Genomic DNA, 26,372 nt, shown 5'->3' on the forward strand with positions numbered 1-26,372 from the left:
CTCTTCTGCGAGACACTGCGATCTGTATTCCTGGGTGAGGGGAGCCAGCATCGCCAGAACTCGCTAGTGATGGGTATGCCATATGACAACACTACGACTGCAACCACCGCTATCACCAACGACTACGGTATTGATGCTCGTCGCTACTCGGACTCTTCGACTGACTCTGTTGCACCTGAAATGGTGCGGTTCGAGGAGGAGAAGGGTGCGATAGCCGACTACATTGAGATGTGGGACTACGTTGGTGGCATCAGGTTCCGGGGTTTCGTTGCTCAGAAGAAAGACGAGAGGGCCATGTTCATCTTCTTCGATGAATCCGTCATCAACGGGGATTTGAAGGCTGGGTAAGTCAATATTCGCGTCCTCGAAATTGATATACTAACGTTCCACAGTCTCATGGCCCTCCTCGAACTCTGCGAAGTCGACTACTTCTCCTGCGATCGTCTCGTCCTGTGCATCGACCGCGACGTCGACCAAGCCGCTCTGGCCAACGTAACGAAGGATCTGGGCTGGATCGGCTTCGGCCTTACAACGCTCGACGAGTTCAGCCAGGGCGAAGAGTTGACAAGCAAGAAATGGTTGTTCATGGATATGGAGATATAAGCGTACTGAGAAGATGAGAACGTGGTTAGGGTTCTTGGTGTCTGTCGCTACAACACAGCATGTGGTCCGAGTTTCTCTTTTCCTGAGGAGTTCTGCATGGCGGACTGGGGCGTTGGTTCTTCTTCCTAAGTAGCACGCATGGAGTCCGGTCGCTTGAAATGTGTATGGTTTCCTAGCAGGGCGTTCTGTCCTGACAGGTTCATAGTTGAATGCGATATTTGTAACTCGATCCTACATGCCTACTCTAACGTGCCGATCATCTGCAAGTGTACACCTAACCGTATAGCCACACATACGTCTGTCAAGTGTATGATCTTAGCACCGCGGTTTATCATGCGCCTTCAATTCAATTCTTCTACTGTATTCCAAATCACCCTTTGATGCGCGCCCAAAATGCGTTATCCAACCCAAGCGCTACGATGATCAATCGCCGGTCTCACTAACACCGCCCTTCATGTAAGGATATTCACGAGGGATTGGCTTGTCGCCTGGGCCATTCTATGCGTCGACAGTTGCCATCTCAGCCATCTCAGCATCAACATCCGCCGTGCCTCCGAACTCGTCCACTTCATCAACCTCCATGCGCTCGACTTCGGCTCTACCTTCCAACGCGCGCATAGCTGGGTTGTCCGTTCCACTAATGCCATGAGCCTCCTTCTTGCGCTGATGCGCCTCTAGATCCTCCAGCGACCATGACGAGTGTCCTTCTGTTTCGGCTCGGCTGAACGGGACACTCATATCTTTCAAGAAGGCCTTTGCGGCGCCTACAGCTTGGTCGATGGACAGCTTTGTGCTCTTAGCGTCGAGGCCTTGTTGGATCCATTTGGGGAGCTGGGTTTGCTTCTTGTTGAAGCGTTTGTCTGCCAGTACCATGATTCCGTAGTCGTCTTTACCGCGGATGACGCGACCTAGACATTGGGCTGCGTGGCGCATGGCATCGAAGGAGAGGAAGTCTGCTTCTTTGATGCGGTAGGTCTCTCTCAGGAACTCCAATCGGGCTTTCAGAATTCTGGATTCGGTGTATTGGTATGGTACACCCATGCACAGCACAGAGCGGCCGTAGTGGTGGTCGAAATCGATTCCTTCGCTGACCTTTCCTCGCGCGACACAAAGTAGGACGGCGCCGCGGCCGTTGTTGCAGGCTGTGCGAAAGGTTTCTAGCGCGAGAGCGGTTTCTTGGGCGTCGGGTGTTTCGACGAGGATGAGTTTGTACTTCCAGACTGTGTCGAGAATTTCCATGCCTTGCCATGCTGAGATGATGCTCTCCATGTAGAGATATGACGGGAAGAATACGACTACGCCGTCTGGCGTCAGTTTGCAGAACTCGATGAGCAGATTGCCAAAGTTCCGCTGCACTTGTAAGTCGTTGCGGTGTTCGAATTGCGATGTGACTTGGTTCTGGTCGTTACCGCGATCGACGATCATTGGTAGGAATGTCTTCCGTGTGAGTGTCATGGTGAAGGATTCTTGAACAACGGTATTAAAGTTGAGCATGCGTGGGTACATGTCCAGCGGAGACATGGTCCCGGAAGTAACGATGACGGAGTAGAAGCGCTCGAAGACAGGTTTGATGGCTATGGCCGCGTCTAAGCAGGTGAGATGCAGAACAGGATTTGGTACTGTTGCCGTTGCTGATTCGAAGGGCTCGATGATTAAGAGGAAGCCGGTCTCGTATGTGGCAACTAGCGTGGCGAAGGTAGCGACCTCCTGGAGCGGCTGGTAATCTTCAATATTAGTGAGTTCCAAGGTTCGGACAAGTGATGTCAAACGCTCGGCGCAGAATCGGAGTGGTTTTCGCTCGATGAAGGTCAAGTCTTTGCAATGTTTGAGGAAATCCGGTGGTGTGTCTGCGACGACGTTGAGAACCTTCATGCGCGTCTTGAGATACTCGATGAAGCGCTTGAGGAAGGCAACGAAGTGCTCTGCTCGCCGTATGTTACCGGGCACGGCTTCTGTGAGGAGATCGTCTGGTAATGCTGGATTCGCCATGAAGGCGTCTTCGTTTCGCGCTTCATCGGCAGCTCTGAGACCTTCGACGAGCTTTGCGTATTCATTTTGCAACTTGGTCGCGTCACTAGTCTTCATTTCTGTAATCTTGCGATCGAGGTTGTTGACACCTTTGGTAGCTTTCCGGAGTACATCTTCGGTAAGATCGATGCTGAGAGATTCGATGCACACGTTGTCGATGTTGTGGGCTTCGTCGAAAACGACAATGCAGTCTTTGGATAGTTCTTTGGAGACTCTGTCTGCGATCTTGGGATCTAAGAGGTAGTGGTAGGAGTAGATGATGACGTTGCAATAGGGCATCATTCTCCGGGCTGTAAAGTACGGACACTGTTTCTGCTGCTCACCATACTTCAGTATGCCATCGAAAGTCCATACACCAGCCGGTATGAGATTGTGAGGTTCCAAGAGATCCAAGTTCTCGTGGTACACGCAAAGCTCAACATCTTCGCCGCGCTCCTTCTTCTCTTTCACGAAGCCAGCAGTCAGGCTGCGACATCTCGCGTCTACTACGGTCCCGCTCTTCTCTCGCTTGACGGACGGGTGCAGACAGAGATTTTTCCGACTGGTCAATCCAAGACCCCGAAATTCTTCCTCGTAGCCTAGCTCGGTAGTGCGGTACTTCATCAGCGCCTTGAGTTCAGCCAAAGCCTTTTCGATCTCGGACATGGTACGCGAACAGTAGATCAGCTTCCGTTTCTCAGGATAGTGCTGCTGGTAAGCGACGATGAGCGAGAGCAGAGAAATGGTTTTACCCGTTCCTGAAGGCATCTCGAGGACACAGTGGCCACCCTGATCCAGGGTGCGCTTGAGATCGCACATGTAGGCATATTGCTCTGGATATACTCGGGGATATGGGAATAGCACGGGGAGGTTATCGATGTAGAACCTCATGTTGATGGTCCACCGCCCGCGCGGATTTTGTTGTAGCGGAGGGGAGTTGGCGGAAACGAAGAGAAGTTGCGAGTGTGCGTTGCCTCCAGACGAAGTTCGGTCGCGGTCAGCGCGACAACACTAGCACGGATTGGGTCTAGGCAAATCGCAGGGATGTCCCCACCGTCTTCCGCTACCCACAGTTGGTGCCGTCATCAAGCAGAGCCGCATATTTCGCGTAATCCGCAAGCCTCTGCCATGGTGACTGACGTGCGAGCGCGTGTTTCTTTTGTGTATTTGGATACGTAGCTGCAGTTGGATTTCACTTGTTTCATCGCCTCAAAGACATCCCGCCTACTTCTCCGACCTCGACCCTGAGTGACACAGCCCTCACGCAACCCCACCATGTCAAAGCGTGCGGCAAAGGCCCAGGCGAGCAGTGCGCGGGCGGCCACGACCTCCTTCGGCGCGTTCGGCGGCGCATCAGCAGCCTTCAGCGCGAGCACGTCGCCCCTGTCCTACGTGTCCGAACCCCCAGACCTCTCTGCCATCTCGGACCCAAACGTCGTCGTCTACTTCCGCAACCTGTCCAAGAAAGACAGCACTACCAAGGCAAAGGCGCTGGAGGACATACAATCGTACATATCGTCACTGCAAGAGCCAGTCGAAGAGGGCCTGCTCGAGGCATGGATCAAGATATACCCGCGAACCTCGATCGACAACGCGAAAGCCGTTCGCCAGAATGCCCACCTCGTCCACGGCCAATTCGCCGTATCCGCCGGCAAGCGCATAGCACGACACATGCCTAAGAGCGTGGCAGCTTGGCTATGCGGTCTGTACGATAGCGACCGATCCGTAGTCGACGCGACGCAGACCTCGCTCCGACAAGTCTTCAACACACCCGAGAAGTTGCAGAGCATTCGGAAGGTCTACCAACAACCCATACTAGAGTACTGTCGCGATGCAGTGGACAAGGAGAGCACGGCGACTCTGAGCGACGAGCGCATAGTCAGCAAAGACGACGCGGAAGCAAAGTACAGCCGCGTCATTTCGGCGTGCATATCCTTACTGGGCAGCCTGTTGAACAACCTGCAGCCCGAGGAGCTCTCCAGATACCACGCCGACTACGAGACTTTGATTGGCGACAAGAAGCTGTGGCAATTTGCTTCATACAATGACGCTGGCATCCGGCGCGCAGTGCACCGTCTTCTTAGGACATGTGTCACGAAGGAGGATGCTGCTGTCCGAGAGAACCTCGATACCCTTAGCAAAGCTTACGTGGCAGAGGGATTGAACTCCGACCAGACCGGTTCTGTCGGCGATTACGTCGAGTCTCTGACCCTTCTCACCTCCAAACATCCCTCCGTGTGGACTACCGACTACAAGAGCAAGACCGGGGTAGACAGACGCCTACGGCAGTCCCTGAAGAAGGGTTCTCAATTAGGACCTCGTGATACCTGGGCCCGCATACCTGAGCTGTTGAAGATCATACCAGAAGAAGTCTTGCCACAATCCAGTACCGACTCCGTGGAGCTGCTGAACGCCCTGCACGGTGGCATTATCCGCAAGGACGAACCAAAGTACAATCACGAAGCGGGATTCAAAGCGTACCTGGAAGTGGCTGGGTATCTGGTTCAGCGACTGAGTGATGAGGACAAGACCAAGCTCCTCCAGGAGATGGTGCTACCAATCATAACGCAGTACTTGCGACCGACGCTAGAGACCTCGCATTGGGCTGTGCCTTCTAATGCTTCAGGTCTGCTCTCCAAAGCATTAGGAATTCAAGGAATGGCCGTTGTGCTAGAAGAGCAATGGCCTACTTTCTCACAACAATTGATCGATGCTATCAAAACCCTGGCCCCCGAGCAGTCGAAAGACTATGAGAAGTCTCAAACGAGCGTCATTCAGCACGCCACACGCTTCACAACTATACAAGACCAAGCGCTCACGATCGAGAATTTGGCGAAGCTACAATCTGTTCTTTCCCAAGCTTGCTCTTCAATAGTTGCGGAAGCTCTGGAAGTACTCAAGAACAGAAACGGAAAGCCATATGGCGCAGCGGGCACCATCGCGGTTCTGCCGAAACGAAATCCTAGCTTGATCGCATCTACCCAAACCGAACAAGATCTAGAGTCATTCATACAACAGAATCTCCCAGGTCTGGTGCTGTCTCCTTCGTCTTCATACCTGATCGACATACTATATACTAAGTCCGATCGCGCGTATTTCAAGGACGCATGGAGCGCGTCGCTCAAAACTGTTCTCAAAGAGACAGACTCTCCGGCGAAGACCAAGGCGCTTGAAGCAATTCTTACCTCTTCGAGGATCCCGCCCTCTTTCGATCTTGCAACCTCGGACCCTGAGTTGCAGAAGTACATCACTGCGAACGTACGCGAAGCCGTAGAAGGTTCTACCGAATGGGACTCGTTCAACCGTATGCTTCAATCGCCAGCGAAGATACTTTCCCCGGAAACAACGGATGAGATCCTCGCTTACATGACGGAAACCCTCTCGATATCGCACCAGGCTCCGTACTCATTGCAGGGCCTACGTCAAATAGTCAAGTCAAACCCGCCAATGCTCCGAGAATTTGTCGCCAGTCCTCAAGGCTCCGGCCTTCTGCAAGGCCTACTTCTCGCCTCGGAGTCTCCAGATGAGGAAGTGGCACAGGGCGCTAAAGCCGTCAATGCTTCCATTCAGACAATACTATCATCCGGATCTGATTCTAAGCAATCTATCTACAATCTCATTCAGCAAGGGCTGCGAGACGCGACGCCCACATCGGTCTCGGTCGAGACTCTGGTTGACTTGGCAAAGCAATCTGTCAAAGCTGGTAGTGACTGGGATGAGACTGCTAAAGTATTCCCAAGCATCGACGACTGGAACGCATCTCTAGAGCCATTCCTCAATGCTGCACCAAAATCATCTCTCGCTATCACGAATCCCCTTGGTGGCGCCGTATATCTTGTGAAGGATGGACAGATGCCCTCCACAATCAGGACCATGTCCCGAGACGCAGATGGCTACTCTCCTGCATACAGAATCACGCAATATGTGGCGAGGCTTTTCAAGAACCCTGACTACTTCTCCATGGACAAGCTTCCTTCTGAACTTCGGGCTGCCTATCTCCGCAACATTGCGATCGCTGTACAACTTGCAGATGATAATCTTGGCCTCGCTGGCGCGAACGGTTTCTGGGCGCACTACAACTCAGACGTTGAAGCCGAGGCCATGAACTTCATCACGGATGCTCAAACTCTTGTGACACACGAACTAAAGAGCCTTGCTGCGACGTGGTCGAAGGATGACGTCGACGCTACGCTGTTGTCCTGGGCCAACACACTCTTGGCGAGCATAGACGCCAGCGCGACATCTCCAGCTTACTATCACGCACGAGCGTACGCTGTCATAATCGCTGATGCCATTGAGATCGCTGGTTGGAAGAATTCACAGACTGCTCAACTTCGGGAAACGCTCAAAACGACGCGAAGTTCAAAGAACGCCCTCCAGCTTCTTGCGTTGCTGAACGCCTTCAAGGAGCCACTGTCATATGCGAAGGCTTGTGAGCGCATGTGTAATGAGGTCATCGCCGATCTGACAGGTATCGATGCCCTGCAAAAGTCGCAAGAGGCATTACAGCAGCTTGTTCTATTGAACAGTGTTATGGGTCAAGAGGGGATCTTGGAAAGCATCGCCGGTCCTCGTCTTATGCGGTTTGTTCAGCATGTGGTACCGTGGCTGCAAGAAGACGCACTCTCGCATCCTGTCAAGGCCGAACTGTGTCGTGCGTTGACAGTATTGCTTCCATTGGTCGGCGATATGTACGGTGAGCACTGGGCTGGCATTTTGGGTGCACTTGCCGAAATCTGGGCGACCATGAAAGAGCTGGAGTCAAACGAGTCCGGCATGGATAGCCCGATTCCTCTCGTGCACGCATCCCTAAAACTATACGCACAGCTCCGAACTTTGACGCAAGCCGAAGAGCCCAACGACGATCTTCTCGATGCTTGGAAAGAAAACGAGCAACCAGTTGCTGATGGGCTTATCAATATCTTGAAGCATTCGCAGCACTTTCCGGATGAGTTCCATCAACCACTCAAGATGGTTAATGATGTGCTGGCGCGCCAGATTTCTAAGGTGTCGCTCAAGCATCTGGAGTCCACTGAAGAACTTTTCCCTCTTCTTTACGTGGAGTCGCAACCTGTTCAGCAAACTGCCTTCGACATCCTGCATAAGCAAATACCCGCAGCTCAAGAGCAGATATCTATCGATGCGGCATTGGAGAAGACTACCGCGCGTTTACCCGAGGAGTTGCTATCTCTGATCATCGACGCGCCTACGGTTGCAGCGATTGCTGACGCTAACTTTGAACGCAGTGTGCCGTTGCCATTGCGCGGTTATCTGTTGAGCTGGTTGCTGGTATTCGATCACCTGGAACATGCATCCTTCAAGGTCAAGAACGACTACGTCGAGCACATCAGAGAAGGTGAATACCTTCCAGGTCTGCTCGATTTCATGTTCGACTTCCTTGGCCACGCGCACAACAAGCCGGTCGACGTCTCCAAACTTGACATCACGACATACGAAGCAGATGTTGAGCCTCCAAAGCGCGATCTGCAGTGGCTACTGACACACTTGTATTTCTTGTGTCTACGCGACGTTCCATCTCTGACAAAGACCTGGTTCAAGAGCTGCAAGTCGCGCGCTATAGTCGTTGCGCTCGAGCCTTGGACGGAGAAGTACGTGTCACCACCTGTGATTGTTGCCGCCCTCAACGCAGTCAACACATGGTCGGAGGAACAGGCCGCATCTGAGCCCGATTCAGCATTCGCGGTCAAGGTCGTCAACCGCGCACGCGAGATCACTGCGTCCTACATTGTCGACGAACAAACCATGGCGATGAGGATATCTCTGCCTGCCGCATTCCCTCTCGCAAATGCCCATATCGAAGGCCTAAATCGCGTTGCTGTCAACGAACAGAAGTGGCAATCATGGCTAAGAACTTCCCTGGGAGCTATCACGATCTTCAACGGCAGCCTGATCGATGCGTTGACCACGTTCAAGAGGAACGTCGATGGAGCGCTCAAGGGCCAGATCGAATGTGCGATCTGCTATAGTATAGTCGGATCCGATCGCAAGTTGCCTGACAAGAAGTGTCACACTTGCAAGAACTTGTTCCATGGCGTTTGTCTGTTTAAGTGGTTCAAGAGTAGTGATGCCTCGAGCTGTCCACTCTGCAGAACTAGCTTCAACTATGCGTAGACTAGAGGGATCGATCACGTGTGGTAGACGACAACATCGTTCGTAAAAGGTAGATACTAAAAATGTATCAATTCTTTGAGTCAATTTCCATCATAGATGGTGTTGGCGTTCCGGCGCATAGCTGGACCTCGGCTGTACCTGGATCTACCCCACATTAACGCTACAGTATACCGAGCTGAAGCTGACCAGTCGCCCAAGCTTACTCATGGCTTGCATCTGTAGACTAATTCATCTTTATCCATTCTTCTATACTGCATTTTAACAACTAGCCGTCATCTATAACCCAACCTCCACTACCATGCCGCCAACCGCCCCCACCCTAGAGTTCAACTACGACATCTCCTGCCCTTTCGCCTACATAGCCTCGACCCGCGTCCAATCCCTCGCCCAACGCACTTCCGCAACTCTAATCTACAAACCCGTCCTCCTAGGCGCCATCTACCGCGCAACATCCGCGCCCCAAGGCGCCGGCGGCTCCGCCTCCGATGTCTTCAACTCCGCCAAAAAGGCCGTCACAGCACAGGGTATGCAACGCACACTACGCAGATACAACATCAGATACAACCCACCACCCCAGCATCCACGCAAAACAGTCAATGCACTACGTTTGCTGTATTGCGTGAAAGATCAGGAGAAGAGGAGGCTGCTTACGGATAGGCTATTCCAGGCCTACTGGGTAGACGGCCAAGATGTGAATTCCAATACAACGCTCTTACAGATTGCGAGGGAGTGTGGGGTGCAAGGGTTGGGAGAAGAGTGTTTTGCTGATGTTGAAGCGCGGAAAGAGTTGGAAAAGAGCACTGAAGAAGCGATCCAGAGAGGTGCGTTTGGTGTTCCTGGGTTTTGGATCCCGGATGCGGTTTGGACGGGGGTTGATGGCGAGGAGAAGAAAGGGAGGTTCTTTTGGGGACAGGATCGTATGCATTTTGTTGAGGCGACGTTGAACGCTCTTTCATCATCTTCTTCTTTGGCGGGTAAAGGGTGGAGTGGTGTGCCTGGACTCAAGAGTTTGATGCCTCGCTGCGTACCGAAGAACACTCCTCACGGTCGTGTCAAGTTGGAGTTTTGGTTCGATTTCAGCAGTCCGTGGGCGTTTCTGGGGTACACGCAACTGGAGAGACTGAAGAGTAACTTTGGCTCGGGACTGGAGGTTGTCATGAAACCATTCCTGCTCGGTATTCTGTTTAGAGAGATCGGTGCGCCGAATCTACCAGGGTCGGCGGTTAGTCCTGCGAAGGCGAGGTGGTCGAGACAAGATCACGCGGACTGGACGGAGTACTGGAATGCTGTTAGTGCGCAGGATGGCGGCCGACAGGTCAAGTTTCATTGGGCTGATACGTTCCCTATCAGAACGCCCACTGTGTTGAGGGTTGCTATTGTAGAGCCGGAGACTACGAAGTTGTTGTGTAAGTCGCGCTTTCGTTCTTTTGTAGTACGTCTCATACATGTCATGTAACATGCTAATCAGACACAGTCGAAGCGTGCTGGTCGCACAACCAAAACGTCTCGGACGATTCTGTCCTCCGCAGTGTTCTTGACGAAGGCGGTTTCAACGGTGCGGACCTCATCGCGCGCGCGAACGATCCCGAGATAAAAGCCAAACTACGAGCTTTGACTGCGGAGGCAAAGGACTTGGGTCTTTGCGGCGTACCTACGTATCGTGTGTTGAGGCAAACAGATGCGAGCGAGTGGAAAGCCGTTGGCGGATTGGTGTGGGGACAGGATGAGATCAATGTTGTAGAGGACCTCATCGCTGGGTGGAATCCAGAGAGCTCAAGTGAGGTTGCTGAGGTGGCAAAGGGAGAGAAGGGGGCAAGCGCGAAGTTGTGAACGCGGCCTGTTGGCTGTCCCGGGGAAGCGCGGGTATCGCAGCCTTGGCAGCTTACTGCCCTAATTTCGGGCTCACGAGACATCAGTGCATAGTGAGAACTACTTGTAGTGTAGTAGGTGACGATCAAATTATCGTAGTGTTGTATCATGGTTCATAAGATAGGTACATACACATGTCGTTAAACAAAAGCAAGCCGTTGCGCCATAACCATGCGCCTATCCTGGGTATCAAAAGTGGGAGTGTATCTATCTTCCCGGGGTATTTGTTCGTTTCTCGTGTCGAGTTGTAGCGTAAACATAGCAGACCGTGCTCGAGTGTGTGCGTGTTGTGGATGTAGAAGGGTTGACAAGCTCACACCGACAAGTCAATGTCACCGTAGGCACGGCGCTTCCTCCTCTTGCTCGCAAGTTGGGGGCTCCAGATGCCGCTGAAGAGGTCCTCGCATTCGTCTTCGTCCTGCGAATCGAACTCGATATCCCCTTCCTTCTCCAGCACCATGCCGTTGTCTTCCTCTTCTACGCTCTCGTCCCACTCTGCGCCCTTGACGACTCTCTTCGTCTCGAGTATGAACTTGCCGACCTTGTACTTTTGGGTCTCTTCGGCAGCATCGACATATTTCCATCCTAACACGGTACCACAACTGCGACAGCTAATATCGGAAACGGTATGCGCACCCGTGACGAGCTGACGAGCGTGGGCTTTGTGCGTCAAAGTGTTGGGTAGGTCGCCCGCCTTCCAGCCTGTCGCTGACATGTCACCACCAGCAAACGCGCTGGATGCCGACGGAGGTCCTACAAGGTATGCGCGACCATGACGCCCAGTGAACCCTTTGCTTATTATGGCTGACGTGGGAATGAGGTCGGCAAGGCACTTCTGGCAGCGCAGGTGTGAGTTCGGTTGGGCTGTCAAGAAAGAGGTCGGCTGGGGCGGGGACGAAGATGGAGATGTGGAGGCGGTCGAGGTGCTGATGGCAGAGCTTCGGCGGCGGCGGAAGGGAAGGCTAGGGAATAGGTAGAGAGGGAATGGTTGCGTTGGTGAGCTCGGCATGGTGTACTACAGAGGGTCGATCGGAATATTAGTGGTGGTATAGTGATGCGACTGTCGCCTGGCGCTATGGGACGAAAGATTCTTCGAGGCTTTCGGACGGCTAATCTATGGGGTCTCGCTTCTTGCTGCTTGGTGGAGATCGTGACGTGAGGATGGTGTAGTTGTGCCGCCTGATGGACGTCCGGCCGGTGTTGGCTCGGGTAGGGTGAAAGAAGTGACTACGCGTTGCGCGTGTGAAAGGAGACGAGGCTCTTTATCCTTAGGCTCGAGATACGTAAGACGCTCCTAGGGGAGGCTGCCCGCCCTTTGAGGCGTGTCGACGCGAAGGAGCAGATGACGCGCCGAAGACGGATGCGGAAATGTCGCGATAAGCGATAAGGGCGCCACAGCCGAGGAGGCGGGGTGGCGGGGCAAGACAGATGTCGCACCTCAGGCTCTCGACATCGACGGGGAAGACAAACTGACGCGTGGAAACTCTTAGACGTAGTATTTAGCAGACATTAAAGGTGCTAATGAAGAGATACAGGGTGTTTATGGCGGTGAGTATCACGTTCTTACGATCATCATCCGGCGAAGGGTGCAGCCAATACTTATGCGACACCAGATCATGCGACCCTCAAACCCGGGCGTGTCGTCACGAGGTGCGCTGGCGCTCTCCGATTGTGCCCGGGCAGTACTTCCACTACATTTGGTCTATTGCATCCTTGCAGTATCCTTGCCATGATTTACAAATACTGGTATCTTGTTTGACCGGCACTTGCCTAATCACCAGCAGACGCGCCGTTGGTCTTGCCATGACCGCTGGAATCATCGACGCCTTATGCCCATCTATCGTATAGCAACTAGCACACTTCATGCTGTGATTTCATCGTTCCCACACGGTTTCAAGCTTTGGTATCAGGATGTCGACGACTATCGACGAACGTGAGACTCGGTACAGCTTCCCAGCTTCGTAGGCGCGATTGCCATGATCAACATGTTTCCTGGCCTGTACCTGGGTTTCGGCACTTTCTGAGCAAGGTTGAAACCACCAGGCTACAAGGACCGAACAACCGCGAACTCAAAATGCAGTGTTCACGTGAGATTTTGTATTCACAGAGGCTGCTTAGCTACCTCAGCTCGATAACTATGTGGTTTCATCACTCCACTCAAGAGTGGGTATTCTCTGAAAGCTACTTTCATGTTTGGGTCCTTTTACGGTGCCATCAAACCACGAGTTTGCTAGATCGCTGACCGCTTGATCGACAAATGGTACAGAATAGCAATCCAGACCTTATACATCTGCCCCATCCACGCATCTCGATCAAGCTCTTGTGTTGAACCAGAGTCAATGAACACGATGGATGTCGCCGCGCGAATAGAATTCGAAGAACATCTCAAACTGTTAGACCATTCAACAACCCGCATCAACCGAGTATTGTTCGAAGTTTTGCAGCACGTTGGACTGCAACTCCTTGATCTTGACTCAGTACACACGGCAGAAGCTCAACCGTTGCTTACATTCGTGGTTAGTCAATTCCCGAAGCCAAATGAATGCAATGCATGTACTGACTTTGTACACCTGTTTCCAGGCTAATCATGTCTCTTTAGACAATCTAGATCAAGGTTTAGCGTCTAATTACTCACTGAAGTGAGAACGGAGATCGCTTCTCTCTCTGACGGATGGCCGATGTTGCACCGGGAAAGGACCAGAGACTACTATCGAGTCTACACTGCAGATGCAGCACTGTTCGCTCGGACATTGGCGTATCGCGCCGAAGGTCAGCCCTTTTTCAAGCTTATTGACCCTCCCCGTTTCAATTTAGACATCGACACATTCAAGGAGTCCATCGCAAACCCCTACCTCGCGGCCCGAATACTATGGCTAAAGCAACGTCAAGCTAAAGGCAAAGAACAGTATCCAACCGAAGGGCATTATCGTGAGCTTACATTGGAATATGAAAGCTTACGCAAGGGCCTGAGCGATCGGATGCAAAAAGAGTACCTCGATGAACAAGGAGGTCGAAGCTCTACGTGTCTGGAGTGGTACCTTTTCACCGGTATGGTTTCATACTTGACCTGTTGTCGGTACAAGCAAGCAGGGTTCATTGGTGAGTTGGATGCAGTGCTGGATGAGCGAAGCGTTGCTCTCAGCGAAACTTCATCTTATGACGGGAATGACAACGAGGCCACAGAAGACGAGAACGATCAAAATGCTGATGAAGACAACGACAATACGGAGGGCATCGTACCATCCGACTCCCAAGACAACGACCCCGACTCTGACACGAGCAGGGAGGTCTCACCTAGTAAACGACCACCAATCTACCCAGCGGTATCGGACTTCACCACACCTTGTACCGAAGAAGCAATGGCAGCGAGTGATGAGACCGACCGCCGCTGCTATGCCTGTTATTACGATTACAGAGTGTCCTTCTCGCATTCGAACAGAACCGAGCCAGCTGTCCGTACTCCCTGCGGCCACGTTCACGGTATCATCTGTCTCAAGAAACACCTGGAGAAAGGCAGAGCCACTTGTCCCGTATGTCGTGGAAGACTGTTCGGATTTGATCAGCGCCTTAATTACCATGAAAGCGGCATGTATGTTCGTCTGGTGCAGGCTATAGATGGCATCGCCAAGCTAGATCCGGCTATCGATCGCTATCTGTTGGAGGGTCAGAAAGAAACACATAACTTCGACTTTGCGAAACTTCTCGGAGACCTCTTCAAGCTTTGTGCGCGTATTATTCCTTGTCGGTCTGAACTGCGAAAAGCGATTCCTGTCGAAGTCGCATCGGAAGGGTTGTAAGCTGGCTTGTAGGAAGACGCTGGGTCATAACGAGATGGACGTGAGGTGGACGTGAGATGGACGCGTCTTCTGAGGATGCATGGTAAGTAAGCAATGGTAGAGTATGTTTATTACAAAGCACATGTTGAATGATCTGCACCATTGCACACTCTCGTTCTAGTTTCCTAGAACCCCTAGAGCGTCCCGAATCTTCTGCCTAACCGACCCGTTCCTCTCTGTGCTTGTTCTCGCCAGAGTGCTGAGCGGGCTTCCATCACAGCAATACGCTCGTTCATCGCCATGACTCTGACTTGCGCATCGGCAAGCGCGTCTGGCTCGATTTCTGTTAAGGCATCAGTCTGTACAGTGATAGCCAAGTGACGACTGCCCCACATGATCCCTTCCAAGAAGTCGCGGATGAGTACACCTGATCGTCTCTGTGTACCCGTGGAATAGTAAAAAAGCCTGTCGTCGTCTATCTGGTCGACTGCTACCGAAAGCCGGAGACCCGAAGGCTGGATGCCAATGTCATGTTGCAACCCAGATTTTGCACATATCGAGTCCACGTCTTCCAGCCGTTCTGCGAGGTCCATAACATTTTGAAACACCTGATATCTGGGTTCGATGCGTTCCCACCAATCCGAAATTGGACTTCTGAGTCTTATGGCAACTGTCGAGTTGTATCCGTCGATACATAAAAATGGGATATCTTTTAAAAATCGAAGCAACGGGTGCAAGTTATTCCACTGGAAACAGAGGTGAAACGTGTGACAATTGCCGCAATGGAGGGACTCCATTATGGTCATTCTGGTATTGGGGTTATGATGCCGGTAATCAAAACGAGTAGTCGAATAGAATGCGGTTTGGTAGAAATCCAATTTCTGGAGCCAACCACTTTGATTGTCGAAGGTCTTGCCATCCGCCGTATCAGGTCCGGCCAATGATTCCAAGCGTTGCTCAAATTCACGACCGATTTTGAGGACTAACTCTCCAAATGGCGGCCCGTCGAAGGAAATTGCTGCGGCAATCGCCTGGTTTAGAGGCTTGAAGTGCGGATTGTCTCCTGGCTTCACCGGTGTGGCGCGCTTGTAAAGAGCTGGTTGTAGCTCGCTTAGGTTTTTGACACAGTCGCGCCATCTTCCGCAAACCTGTTTTACATGCAGTAGATCGAATATGCTGAGATGTATGAAGATCGCGCCCAGAAGTTCAGGTATTATCGTAACTTGCTGTGCAGCCGAGCGCGACTCGACGTTAGGATGTACCATGATGGGGACGGAGTCGGTGAAGAAGGAACAAGGGCGACAATTGAGGTAAGCGACGGTTTATACGCAGCGGGTGAACGCCTTACGCGTAATACTAACGAAGGGTTGGAGACTCGCTTGTAACACGCGTCGACTAGCGCTTAGTCAGATGTCAGATAGAGCAGTTGACCCACTATACTCGCCAGATGAAATAGGCAGTCACATGACAGCTAACAAGCTTTAGGTCACGAATCGGCCATGGTCAGGTCAAGCGAAGTCTGGAGTGTGCATCTCTCGGCCTCATCAGCCAACAGACTGAACGAAATGTCACAAGCCTCTGACAATTTATTGCACCACACCAGAGAAATTATGATGAACGCACGTCGTAGTGTAAGGGATGTCGAGAGGGAGTTGCGGTGGTTGCCCAGGTCAAAGTCCGTGCCGTTTGAGCTAACCCAAATTGCGCTAGTGCCAGCGGGTTCAGGAGGCAGCTACGTCACCACTGCCGACCAAGCAGCCTCATGCAACACCACCTGGGCATTTGTGGCCCATCCTCGCATGCGATTACCACGAGCAGCAATCGCACTGATCCTCCTCTAGGTCGTCGCATGGGCACGGAAACCAACAACGTGTCACACCTTCCACACGATCTTCAAGCATCTTCGGTAGATGCTGCAGGCACTCCTGGCTAACAGTGGGGGAGAAGAGGCTAGGGCGAAGAGTACGTCGATTTGCTAGCAATGACTTCGGGATAGCCACGGATTGGGTCAGATCAGGACAGATTTGAAAGAAAGAATACAAGCTGGGCACGCACGAACATAAGAAGAGAGGACATGACAGTATTTGTATTCGGTCATGCGAGAACAGATTGCGTTTACTCCATACGAAGCAGACGCTCGTGTTTGCCGTTGTGACGCTAATGTCGATATCTCAGTGAAAACGAACTTGGTTGGGCCATGCGACACCAGAGTCTGGTTTACCGAGACGAACGCTCAATATTGAGATAAAGAAGATCATAATCCATGACGCGAGAGTTCCTGCTTCTAGATACAGAATCAGTCGCTGCGATCTCTGGGCGCATTCGTTACTTCAACCACGAGCTGCTTGGTCTTCATCCAAATGACCTTCCTGCAAGCAAGATAACTCCTCCTGTGCCTCGTCGTACAGCTGGGCGATGTAGGCCTTGTCCTCCTTGCATGTCTCAGCATATATTCCACCGGTGACATAGGCCTCGTTTACAGTCAGCACGTTAGCGCGACCGCGCGTAAAGGTCATGTCGCAAAATCGTAGAAGAGCACGTAGCACTTGCCCCAACTTGATGCCATCTTGATCGCGAACAATCATATTCCCCAGATCCACGGGGTCTGAACCTTCGACGCAAGTCAGAATGAGCCTCGTGCACACGGGCGCCATGAAATAATGTTGAAGAATACCGCGTTGCTTTGCGGTTTCGTAAGCGTTGCTTACAGCCCTGGCAAACAACGCTAGAATATACAATTTTTTGCGACCACACATGCGACCCTGGTTTTCGTCCAATGCAGGCCCCATCCGGTAGTCTGCACGCCCGAGATTCACAAGAGCGAAACGAAAGAGCAGTTCCGAACCATAGCCGTGACCGCATATTTCGTGGTTGTGTAGGAAGCGGAGAGCTGGATGTAAGCCCGAGGCAGCGTATGGAGGGTGGATACGCTGGCAACTGTTGCACTTGAACGCTTGTTGCTGAGGTGTCTGCTCGGTAATGGTATCAATGGAAAACGTATAGTTGGGTTTCTCGAACGAATACCATAGACTTTGCCATTGCTGATCTCGCACCGCGGCAGCGGTCACCTCATCTTCGCCTGCCTCAATTGCGTCATACACATCCCATTCCATGCGACGACTCGCCTCTAGAGCCCATTCCACCTCCTGGTAGCTTAGCGTGATGGGATACGTGGACATAATCTGTGGCAAATCAGGGTAATGTGGGTCTTCGTCATTTGGGATTGGCGTGGGAAGCTGCCACAACTGGCGTTGGATGCTGGGTGTGCCGTCGACTATGGTCGTCAAGGCCTTCGAAGTTGCCCGAACATGAATTAGATCGCGAACATCCGGCAAACGGTTCAGGATATTTTCCGCGAGCTCTGGTATGGCCAACGCCGTTTGCGCAATTGATTGTTGTGGTGTTTCTTCGAGCTGTAGGTCCATAGCCATGGTGAAATCTGCGGTTGTGATGTGCTGTAAAGGGACTTCGGGAGGGTTGGAAAATGACTTGGAAGTTCTTCCTCCGCTCCGGTGATGTTTTGACATGCTAAGGAGGGATAGAAGTTAGGGGCATTCTCCCTATGAGCTAACAGCAGCCTATCGTGCCCCAACCAGTACTTCACTGTGCATACACACTCCCAAAGGTGAAAGCGCCAGAGTCAAGTGTGCGCATTCTTGAACAAATGTTTAGTTCCTACAGTGTATGAAGAACTGTACAGCGTTGATTGTTTCGTATCTCTGATCATAATAAAGCGAATGACATGATCGGACAGATTTATGTACAAGCGACAGCCTGACCGTACAAGCGACAACTGGTTAGGCTGCGTAGAGCTGGAACCAGGAGAAATGAAAAGAACCCCCGATGTTGATCAGGTTTCTTGATGAGCTCAAGCAGGCTGCGCGAAAGTGCTGCCGATAGGCCCGAACTTGATGTTCGAGAAGACGACTTGCGCGTTCGGATTGGCAGACTCAACATCGGCCGGCACACCGCTGTTGATGTCGCACTCGCCGCGAGCGACACCAGGCTGCTCCGGATCCTTATCAGTAGGGTAGCTGCTGTCAAGCCAAAGCATATTGGCGTAGTGATCGTCCCAAAGACTCATGACCAGCACCATGCCCAGGTTCATACCCCTACCCATGGACTCCATGCCGCCGAACTCGTTGAAGGGGTAGACTTCCTCCTGGAAGACTTCCTTCTGCGTGTTGCACCATTCTTGGGTGATCGAGTTGCCTGTCTGCGCGATCGTCAGAGTGGAGGTCATTAGGCTTGGTGATGTGAGCACATACCATGCCAGGGACTGTGGGCTCCGGGTTGGCGATGACTTTGCCGTTCTGCACATAGAAGCGCTTGATCTCGCTGAGCGATCCTCCAGATCCCAAGAACTGTGTGACCACTGTCACCTTCTTTGATGTGTCTACACCAGACTTACCCTTGCCATAGAAGTCCCTCGCGCCGACACGGTATGGGTTGAAATCGCAACCATTCGCATCGCAGGAGCCAGCATAGCGATCGAGCGAGTATGTTCCACCACACGTATCGTCTGTACAGACTGAGTAGCCTTCAGGCTGACAAGAGTGTGGGGTCACAGCCGTGGAGACTGAGTTTGCCTCCCAGATGTCCATCTCGGTGCTGAGTTGCGTCAGAATGGGCCAGGCCGAGCAGACTGGCGTACTCACCAGCATGCACCATTCCTGCCAATACCCGCATTGGGGTCAGATTCGGATGCTTGCCAACCCTCTGCATTGGCTTTGCCATCGATGTACTTCAGGTCTCGAGCACATTGAGCGTCACAGTAACCTGGAATGTATCAGTTCATGCTCTATAAATGGCGAACCCTGTGACTTACCAGTCCCGTACTTTGCACCGGGCGCACCGTGGCCCTTCTGGGGCATGGAAACGAAATACAATGCTCCATTGAGACCGCAGGGCAACTGCGAGTTGTCGACGTCGAAGGTGAATTCGTTTCCGATAAGGTTGAACATCTAAACAGCAAACAGTAACGATCAGTGTCTGTGTCATACCTAGATCTGGTGCGCTGCCCTACCTCATAGTTGTTTGCATCTTTCATGAGGTACGTGCGAGAGCCTATGTTGGTGGAGTATTGGTTCTTGGTAACGAACTTGAGAGTAAGAGCATTGCCAGAAGTCGTAATACCGTAGGTACCGCGGTAGTCTGAGCCTTCGATAGCACAGTTTTTGGTACATGCGGCGTTCGTCGCACACGCCGTGGTGTTCCACTCGTTTCCGTCGAAGCAATTGGTGTAGCCTCCAACGGAATGGAGCCAGCGCCAATTAGCATCGATGACAATCTCTCCGTTGACGTTAGTGCAGCTGTTGCCACCGCTGCCTGTGCAGCGCTGCCAAGTCATCTTTGGGTGAGTTTCGGACTGCTCCGTACCAATGACCCAGGCGGATGCGCGGGAGGCGCAAACACCCAGAAACACCGCAAGGTTCGAAGTCGACAACATGATGAAATGTAAGACTGTGAGCTGAATGAAGGATGTGAGATGTCACACTATTACTGGAGTACATGATGCTGCCAACTTATAGGATCGTTTCACGGCTTCACTCCTGGCCATGTTTGTGTGCAAAGTACACGATGCATATTGCCCAGTCTCCAGAAGCCTGACAATGAGCTCATGCAATATGGGGAACTGATCATGCGATAATCTCTGACGGATTGATGGACATCTGGTCCGCCTTGGGAGTCGAGAACTCATTGATGGACGCGATCAGGTTGTCGCTCCGTCGCACAACTAAGTTCCAAAATGGTATCCCAATCATGTGCATCTCGGCGTAGTGCACTTCGTATGGATATTTCAATGTTGCCAAGCGATTATACTTCGGTATATGAGGTCAAGAGCCGTGGCGCTAAAGTTGCAGTGCGGGGTTAGCTTGCGAGCGACGAATTAAAGGTAGTGGTTCAAGGCATTGCGAATGTACCGATAGCTAAGCATTCTTGGTGCCTTTCCCCGGACAATTTGTATTCTTGGATCTCGCAAGGGCAATTTAAGGATGCACAGATGGCCAGGGTGTATCGTGCATGCTGCAACGCCTAGAAGGCGGGGTCGCGAATGGAGAGTAATCAACTCAATCGCCGCGTCGATTCAATTGGCGGGCTGCCCAAATACTCGTTGGCATCAAGACCACGGGGTCCTTTGTTACCTGGGATGCCCAAGTGTGTGACAAGCTTGAGAGAAGGTTCTTTCGCCGCGTGGAGATGCAATTTGGAGCCACCCGAGTGCCGCATCGTCACAGGAGAAAGGGTATAGAGTGCCGAGCGCTTGGGCTCCATTTGTTCCATATGGATATCAGACGAGGTATCGTTCACTGTGTCCTGGGTTCCGTCCTTTCGAATCGGCCGTCTTTCACATGCCAGCTACAGTTCATCATGTTCGCCATGGAGGCTCACTCCACGACTTGATCAAGTGTCGGTTTTGCCAGGTATGTCCATCCAAGGTAATCATCGTGACCGAAGGTTACATCCACGACAGCGTGCGATTGTCGTCGACAGTGCATGGCTGTAGCGTAGGGCTGAGAGTCATGCGACCGGTTCTGAACATAGACGCATGCTACAGTATGTCCCTGGTGGAGTACGCTGTTCAACCATCGGGCGGGGGCAGTTGAAGCCCGAGCACGTCTCGATCGCCCGCGACTAGAGCCATAGTGTGTTTGGAGCAAGCATTCTTCCTGTAAGCATCGCGCTTGATCGTGGAGAGATGATGGTGGGTATACTGCGGAGGTGGCTTATCGTGCGGACGGGTGCGGTGCGTCGAAAGAGGGGGAGACCTGGCATGAACGTGAGTAGGTAGCCGTGAAACTGTACAAGAACTCGCGATTGTTCTGCCAGCAGGCATGTATTCGGGTGCATCGTTGCGCGATGTCGGAGGGGTCGTGATACAGTCCTGTCGCGTCTGTTCAAGGTTGGTGCCACGGGTGTGGACCTCTGCGCCTTGGCACAGCGCGCGTCATCGTTCTCGGTCTTTCAATCTCGCGGAGATACACCAAAAAAAGACCTCTAGTCGCGCACAGCAAACATTCCAGAAACGTGAATTTCCAGCTCTGCGTGTAGAACAACACCTGCGGAACGCGCCTGCAGATGCCGACGAGATATGAGTAGAAGACCAGGTACTGGAAGCTGCCCAAGTATCAACCCATCAACTTCTAATCTACGTCTACATCCGTGTCAGAATCCACCCGCAGGACAAGGACCAATTCTAATCATGATCAAGCTAAAGCGCGATCAGGCTCATCGCCTTTCGTGTGGCACACAATCTCCAAGGGTTGCAACTTGGTAGACATAGCATCACGCTCTGCTCTAGCCTGGCATGTCACCACAATTCTTCAAGTGCATGTTCACACCTCAAAACCATGCCAGGTCTCCATCCTTCTCCGTTCTCCTCATGTTGATCCCGGCCTCGAATCTTGCCCGGCCGTCTCACGTTTCAATAGCACACATCGTTATTGGCCGCTCAGCCAGCTTGACCTAACCCAAAGCAGCAGGCACCCCATGCATCACGCCCCTAACGACGATGTCGCGCAGTTTTGTGGATTTTTCCTCGAAACATCGGAGCCCCAAAGGGCTTTAACGACATGGACTGCATATGCACATGGATCGGCGGGAAGTCTAGGTTCAGCCCATTACTTGGAAACATGTTGGGATATAAGACGGCCCCGACGACCATCTTCATGGAGTCAGGCCGCCCTCATTGATCTTGACAACGTCCGCCACAAGATGAAAACGTTCACGCGATGCCTCGTATGGGCGAGCGTGGTCACAACGTTCGTCGCAGCCCAGACCGCCAACGTTACACTCGTCGCAGCCGCGACTGGATTCGAGGGCGACAATACCAACTTCGTCTACGGCAAATCACCTTTACTGGTCATCAATGATGGAAGTGCTGCCGACGGTGGCTTCCGGACATTCTCGGTCTCCAATTCATTAAGCTTTACGGAGAAGTCGCATCAGAAGACTGGTCGCTCGAAGATTGCTGTTGCTGTTCACGACATCGATGGCAGGGATCTGATCGTCAACATCCCAGCTCCAGATTCTTTGATCAGGGTCTTCGACGCTCAGAATGGGGAGATGATCGAAAGTAACAACAAGAAACAGCTGGGCGACTGGAGTACAGCGTGCGTATGGCGCAGTGGGAAGAGCGGAGAGAGTTACATCTTCCTCTTTGGAAAGAAGATCGTCGTGCAGCTCTTGATTCGGAGCAACAAAAGCCGGGTTGATATACTGGAGGTACTGTTGTCACTTGATCGTGGCCAAAGGCAGTAATACTGACAAAGTTCATAGGTTCAAACTTTTCCCGTTCCTATCGAAGGCGAAACTTGCGCCGTGTTCGCGAATGGCGGGATTTTCTTTTCGGCCGAAGATCGACCATTGTACTCTTTCCAGGCGTCGGAGTCTGTCCAAGCACCCGAGATCGAGACTATTACTGAGGACATCGAAGTTGCGGGACTTGCTACTTACCACAGCGCGTCCGCCGACTATCTATTCGTAGCCCACGACGAGGTCATCGATGTGTACGACTCCGACATCAAGCAGAAGGGAAGCATTTCTTTGGGCGGTATCTCTGATCTTTCTATTGAGGGCTCGCTCGCCATCCTTCAATCTTCAGTCGCTGGATACCCATCTGGCGCATTCGCCTTCGCTTTCGAGGGAGAGGATGATACTGGGGTAGCTGTAGGTTCTCTGGACGGCGCGCTCAAATCCATGGGCATCAAGGCAAACACACAGTACAGTCCCAAGAACAAGGCTTGCAAGCACTGCGAAAGCTCCGTCACCAAGAAGTGCTCCAATAATGGCTTCGTGTCAGGCAAGGACTGTTCCTGCTTTGCCGGCTTTACCGGTCGCGACTGCTCCAAGGTCACCTGCGAAAACAACTGTTCTGGACATGGCAAGTGTACCGGTCCGAATGTCTGCAAGTGCAAAGATGGGTGGACTGGCCCAGACTGCTCGTTCGTCGCGGTCACCGCAAAGTTCGAGACTGATGCAAACGGCGGAGACGGCGATGACCCTGCGATTTGGATCCACCCCACTCGACCGGATCAGAGCAAGATCATTACCACAACAAAGTCTGATGAGGGCGAAGGCTTTGGTGTCTTCGATGTGCAGGGAAAGCTCCTTCAGCACCTGACGGCTGAGGAGCCAAACAACGTCGATGTCATCTACAACTTCACTCTCGGTTCCCGCAAGGTCGATCTCGCATTTGCGGCATGCCGCGGTGACAACACTATGTGGTGAGTACCATCGCATGACTTCTTAGAACATCTGCTAATGCATCGCCAAGCCTGGTCGAAGTAAACAGCACAGGTTACCTCAGCACCATTTCTGGTGGTAGACAATCGCTACCGAAAGACTACGAACCCTACGGCTCCTGCAACTACCGCTCTCCGACCACCGGAAAAGAGTACCTCTTCGTCAACAATAAAGATGCGCAATACCTACAGTACGAACTCAGCGCGACCACGAACGGCACCCTAAAAACCACGCTCGTCCGCGAATTTCAAGGCGGCTCAGGCGGCCAAGTCGAAGGCTGCGTCGCGGACGAAGGCGCCGGCTACCTCTTCATCGGCGAAGAACCACTGGGCATCTGGCGCTACGAAGCCGAACCCACTGGCTCGAACACGGGTATTCAAATCGCACAAGTAGGCGACGCAAGCGGTCTCCACGCCGATGTCGAGGGCATTACGCTTGTGCCAGCCAAGTCAGGTCCGGGCGGCTATATCATCGTCTCGTCGCAGGGCATCTCCGCATATCTGATCTACGAGCGCGCGCCACCGCACGAGTACGTGGAGACGTTCACTATCGTTGACAACAAGGCAAAGGGTATCGACCACGTTAGTAACACGGATGGGTGTGCTGCTGTGGGCAACGCGCTGAACAAGGACTTTCCAAGTGGGCTTTTCGTCACGCATGACGATGCTAATGAGCTGGCTGAAGGAGGTACTGCGAAAGAAGCGAGCTTCAAGTTGGTTAGTCTGGCGGATATCTTGGGTAAGGAAAGGGTGGCGAAGTTGGGATATTAGAGGTAGTCCTACAATAGGTGTGAAATCAGAGATGACGTTGTCATTATCCAGCGATTGATGCAAGATCCGCCGCGCCTTATACAAACATAAAATGAACAGGTCTTTAGACTACATTAGGATAGAAACATTCAACGTAGGTGGGTTAACGTCAACATAGGCTCTAATGCCTGGTACCGCTCTCTCTCAGCTTGACGCCCCGACACCCCAAGACCTATGTTCCTCGTACCGCCGCCTCAGCTCAGCCTGGTCGTCCCTCCGCTGCAGCATCTCCATCCAGTCTGCCCGGCGCGGGCGATCTTCGTGAGTGGCTAACAGGGCGGCTTCTTCAAAGTTCTCGATGGGCATCTCTTCTACGCATGTGTCGTTAGTAAGGGTAATTCGAGGGAGCTGCCTAGTGGTAGAATTCGTATCATAGCATACGCGTCACTGAAGGTTGGAAAGTATATACTTCCATGCCAATGCATCCTCCTAGCTTAAGAAGATGTCACAGAAGGAACCGAGATAGTGATTCACTTACCGGGATAAGACCTGTTCCAATGCTGATGATGCGGCATTGAGTATTTCCAAGGGTCGAAGTGCAAGTTTGGCCAGAAATCCGTAGCGGGACTACGCAGCCTAGTCACGCTGTCGGACTTGTCCCCATACTCCCACGCGGTGTTTTCGCCATATAGCTCTGCGATGATGGTGATGTTGTCGTGTGCGCATGATTTCGCGTAACTGCGTAGTTGCGCTAGTTCCGTGTCGCGAATCGCGTGGGCCATATCGTCGTCCATCGTGCATCCGTATCTGACCGATACACCGGCCTGGCCAGTGGGGATGTAATACCGTATCTGCCATTCAGTCATGGTGTCTTTCGCCATGAGATCGACGAGGTCGCGCATCGCAGCGATAGGGACGCAGGGGTGTTCTGGTGAGATCCTGGGCCAGAGTGAGAGTAGATGGTCGAGGTGGACCGTCGCACGTCGCTTTCCCAGCTCGTGTTCAAGGTACAGGTTCCAAGAGTGCGGAATATAGTGCTTGATGGCTTGGTGAAGGGTGTCGAGCAAGGCGACTATGTTCCATGTTTCTCCGTTTGCATCATTGAGACGGAAGTCGTCGCTGCCGTCCCACCGGCGGTCTATCGAGACACGCAGAATGTCGACGTGCAAATGGAAATGCACTTCCATGAAGTCGGTCAGTGATGCTGCAATGGTGTCTGTCGTCTCTTTGCTCAGGCCGTAGTCTTCACTCAGCTCGGTCCCGTAGTCGTACTGCATGCCGGCCATTACTGGAACGTAAGCGACCTGCTTTTCGACGAGGTAGCTCCGCGCTTCCTTGTATATCTGAGAACATGTCTGTAGTAGAGCAATGTACGGGTCGGGTTTGTTGAGATAGTACGGGTTCAAGGGTACGCGTTGGTATTGCTTGTCGAGCGCAAGGTCGTAGATCTGGTTTCGCAGTTCGCCGGAAAGATCAAAGAATGTCTTGCGACCTGGCACGAGCGCTTTCGCGTCTTTGGTGACGATATCTAAGCGGCCTGTCATGATAAAGTGACGACTGGTCGCGGCTGATTTTTTTCGCGATTCCCGAGGTCTGCGGTCGTGACCGCGTACTGGCGTGGGGGCCGTGTGGGATCGCGTGTCAATTGCGGGGCAACCCAGGACAAGCGATGTGACGACCATTAAGTCTGAAGACATATGCTGTTGCCCACCATTCTTTCAAAGTACTTTACTGTCATTCCTAGGCGGCATTTAATCATCATATGCCGTTTGACGAAATTCGCAGGACGAGCATTGAGAAAGTTGGCGCACATGAACCCCGCACGTGACTTTGACATTCATCCACTGGTCTCATAGTGTAGCGCAATATCCACTAACCGGCAGAGACTCTCATACTCCATCGCCGAGACAGCTCATGCGCCTATTGAGTCTCGACCGCTGCAAAAGGTCTGACGTCACCACACCACTCCAGACTGTCGCAAGTCCCCTTC

At 52.4% G+C, this 26,372-nt stretch overlaps 9 protein-coding genes across 9 annotated transcripts; 4 read left to right on the plus strand and 5 right to left on the minus strand.

Moving 5' to 3' along the window:
- Positions 1–69: 69 nt before the first annotated feature.
- J4E87_000590 (uncharacterized protein) lies at positions 70–603 on the plus strand (the record flags this gene model as incomplete). Its single annotated transcript, XM_049372245.1, has 2 exons — positions 70–344; positions 393–603. 2 exons carry the CDS (start codon positions 70–72, stop codon positions 601–603), a joined length of 486 nt encoding a protein of 161 aa, XP_049238379.1.
- Positions 604–1,101: 498 nt separating this feature from the next.
- On the minus strand, positions 1,102–3,501 carry RAD15 (DNA-dependent ATPase of the nucleotide excision repair factor 4 complex; the record flags this gene model as incomplete). Its single annotated transcript, XM_049372246.1, has 1 exon — positions 1,102–3,501. One exon carries the CDS (start codon positions 3,499–3,501, stop codon positions 1,102–1,104), a length of 2,400 nt encoding a protein of 799 aa, XP_049238380.1.
- Positions 3,502–3,885: 384 nt separating this feature from the next.
- Positions 3,886–10,572, plus strand: J4E87_000592 (uncharacterized protein; the record flags this gene model as incomplete). The annotated part of the gene is made up of 3 exons (XM_049372247.1): positions 3,886–8,581; positions 9,012–10,148; positions 10,217–10,572. The coding sequence occupies 3 exons, from the start codon at positions 3,886–3,888 to the stop codon at positions 10,570–10,572; spliced, it is 6,189 nt and encodes a 2,062-aa protein (XP_049238381.1).
- A 352-nt stretch (positions 10,573–10,924) lies between these two features.
- J4E87_000593 (uncharacterized protein) lies at positions 10,925–11,326 on the minus strand (the record flags this gene model as incomplete). Its single annotated transcript, XM_049372248.1, has 1 exon — positions 10,925–11,326. The coding sequence occupies one exon, from the start codon at positions 11,324–11,326 to the stop codon at positions 10,925–10,927; it is 402 nt and encodes a 133-aa protein (XP_049238382.1).
- A 1,963-nt stretch (positions 11,327–13,289) lies between these two features.
- Positions 13,290–14,408, plus strand: J4E87_000594 (uncharacterized protein; the record flags this gene model as incomplete). Its single annotated transcript, XM_049372249.1, has 1 exon — positions 13,290–14,408. The coding sequence occupies one exon, from the start codon at positions 13,290–13,292 to the stop codon at positions 14,406–14,408; it is 1,119 nt and encodes a 372-aa protein (XP_049238383.1).
- Positions 14,409–16,717: 2,309 nt separating this feature from the next.
- J4E87_000595 (uncharacterized protein) lies at positions 16,718–17,818 on the minus strand (the record flags this gene model as incomplete). The annotated part of the gene is made up of 1 exon (XM_049372250.1): positions 16,718–17,818. The coding sequence occupies one exon, from the start codon at positions 17,816–17,818 to the stop codon at positions 16,718–16,720; it is 1,101 nt and encodes a 366-aa protein (XP_049238384.1).
- Positions 17,819–18,255: 437 nt separating this feature from the next.
- Positions 18,256–19,836, minus strand: CEL1_1 (Esterase/lipase/thioesterase; the record flags this gene model as incomplete). The annotated part of the gene is made up of 5 exons (XM_049372251.1): positions 18,256–18,603; positions 18,656–18,998; positions 19,046–19,166; positions 19,216–19,351; positions 19,414–19,836. 5 exons carry the CDS (start codon positions 19,834–19,836, stop codon positions 18,256–18,258), a joined length of 1,371 nt encoding a protein of 456 aa, XP_049238385.1.
- Positions 19,837–22,103: 2,267 nt separating this feature from the next.
- Positions 22,104–24,403, plus strand: J4E87_000597 (uncharacterized protein; the record flags this gene model as incomplete). The annotated part of the gene is made up of 3 exons (XM_049372252.1): positions 22,104–22,613; positions 22,668–23,614; positions 23,665–24,403. 3 exons carry the CDS (start codon positions 22,104–22,106, stop codon positions 24,401–24,403), a joined length of 2,196 nt encoding a protein of 731 aa, XP_049238386.1.
- A 509-nt stretch (positions 24,404–24,912) lies between these two features.
- On the minus strand, positions 24,913–25,926 carry J4E87_000598 (uncharacterized protein; the record flags this gene model as incomplete). The annotated part of the gene is made up of 1 exon (XM_049372253.1): positions 24,913–25,926. One exon carries the CDS (start codon positions 25,924–25,926, stop codon positions 24,913–24,915), a length of 1,014 nt encoding a protein of 337 aa, XP_049238387.1.
- Positions 25,927–26,372: the final 446 nt, after the last annotated feature.

Source organism: Alternaria ethzedia, assembly GCF_023757985.1.
Source record: "Alternaria ethzedia strain BMP 0044 chromosome Unknown scaffold_1, whole genome shotgun sequence".
Taxonomy (NCBI): Eukaryota; Fungi; Ascomycota; class Dothideomycetes; order Pleosporales; family Pleosporaceae; genus Alternaria; species Alternaria ethzedia.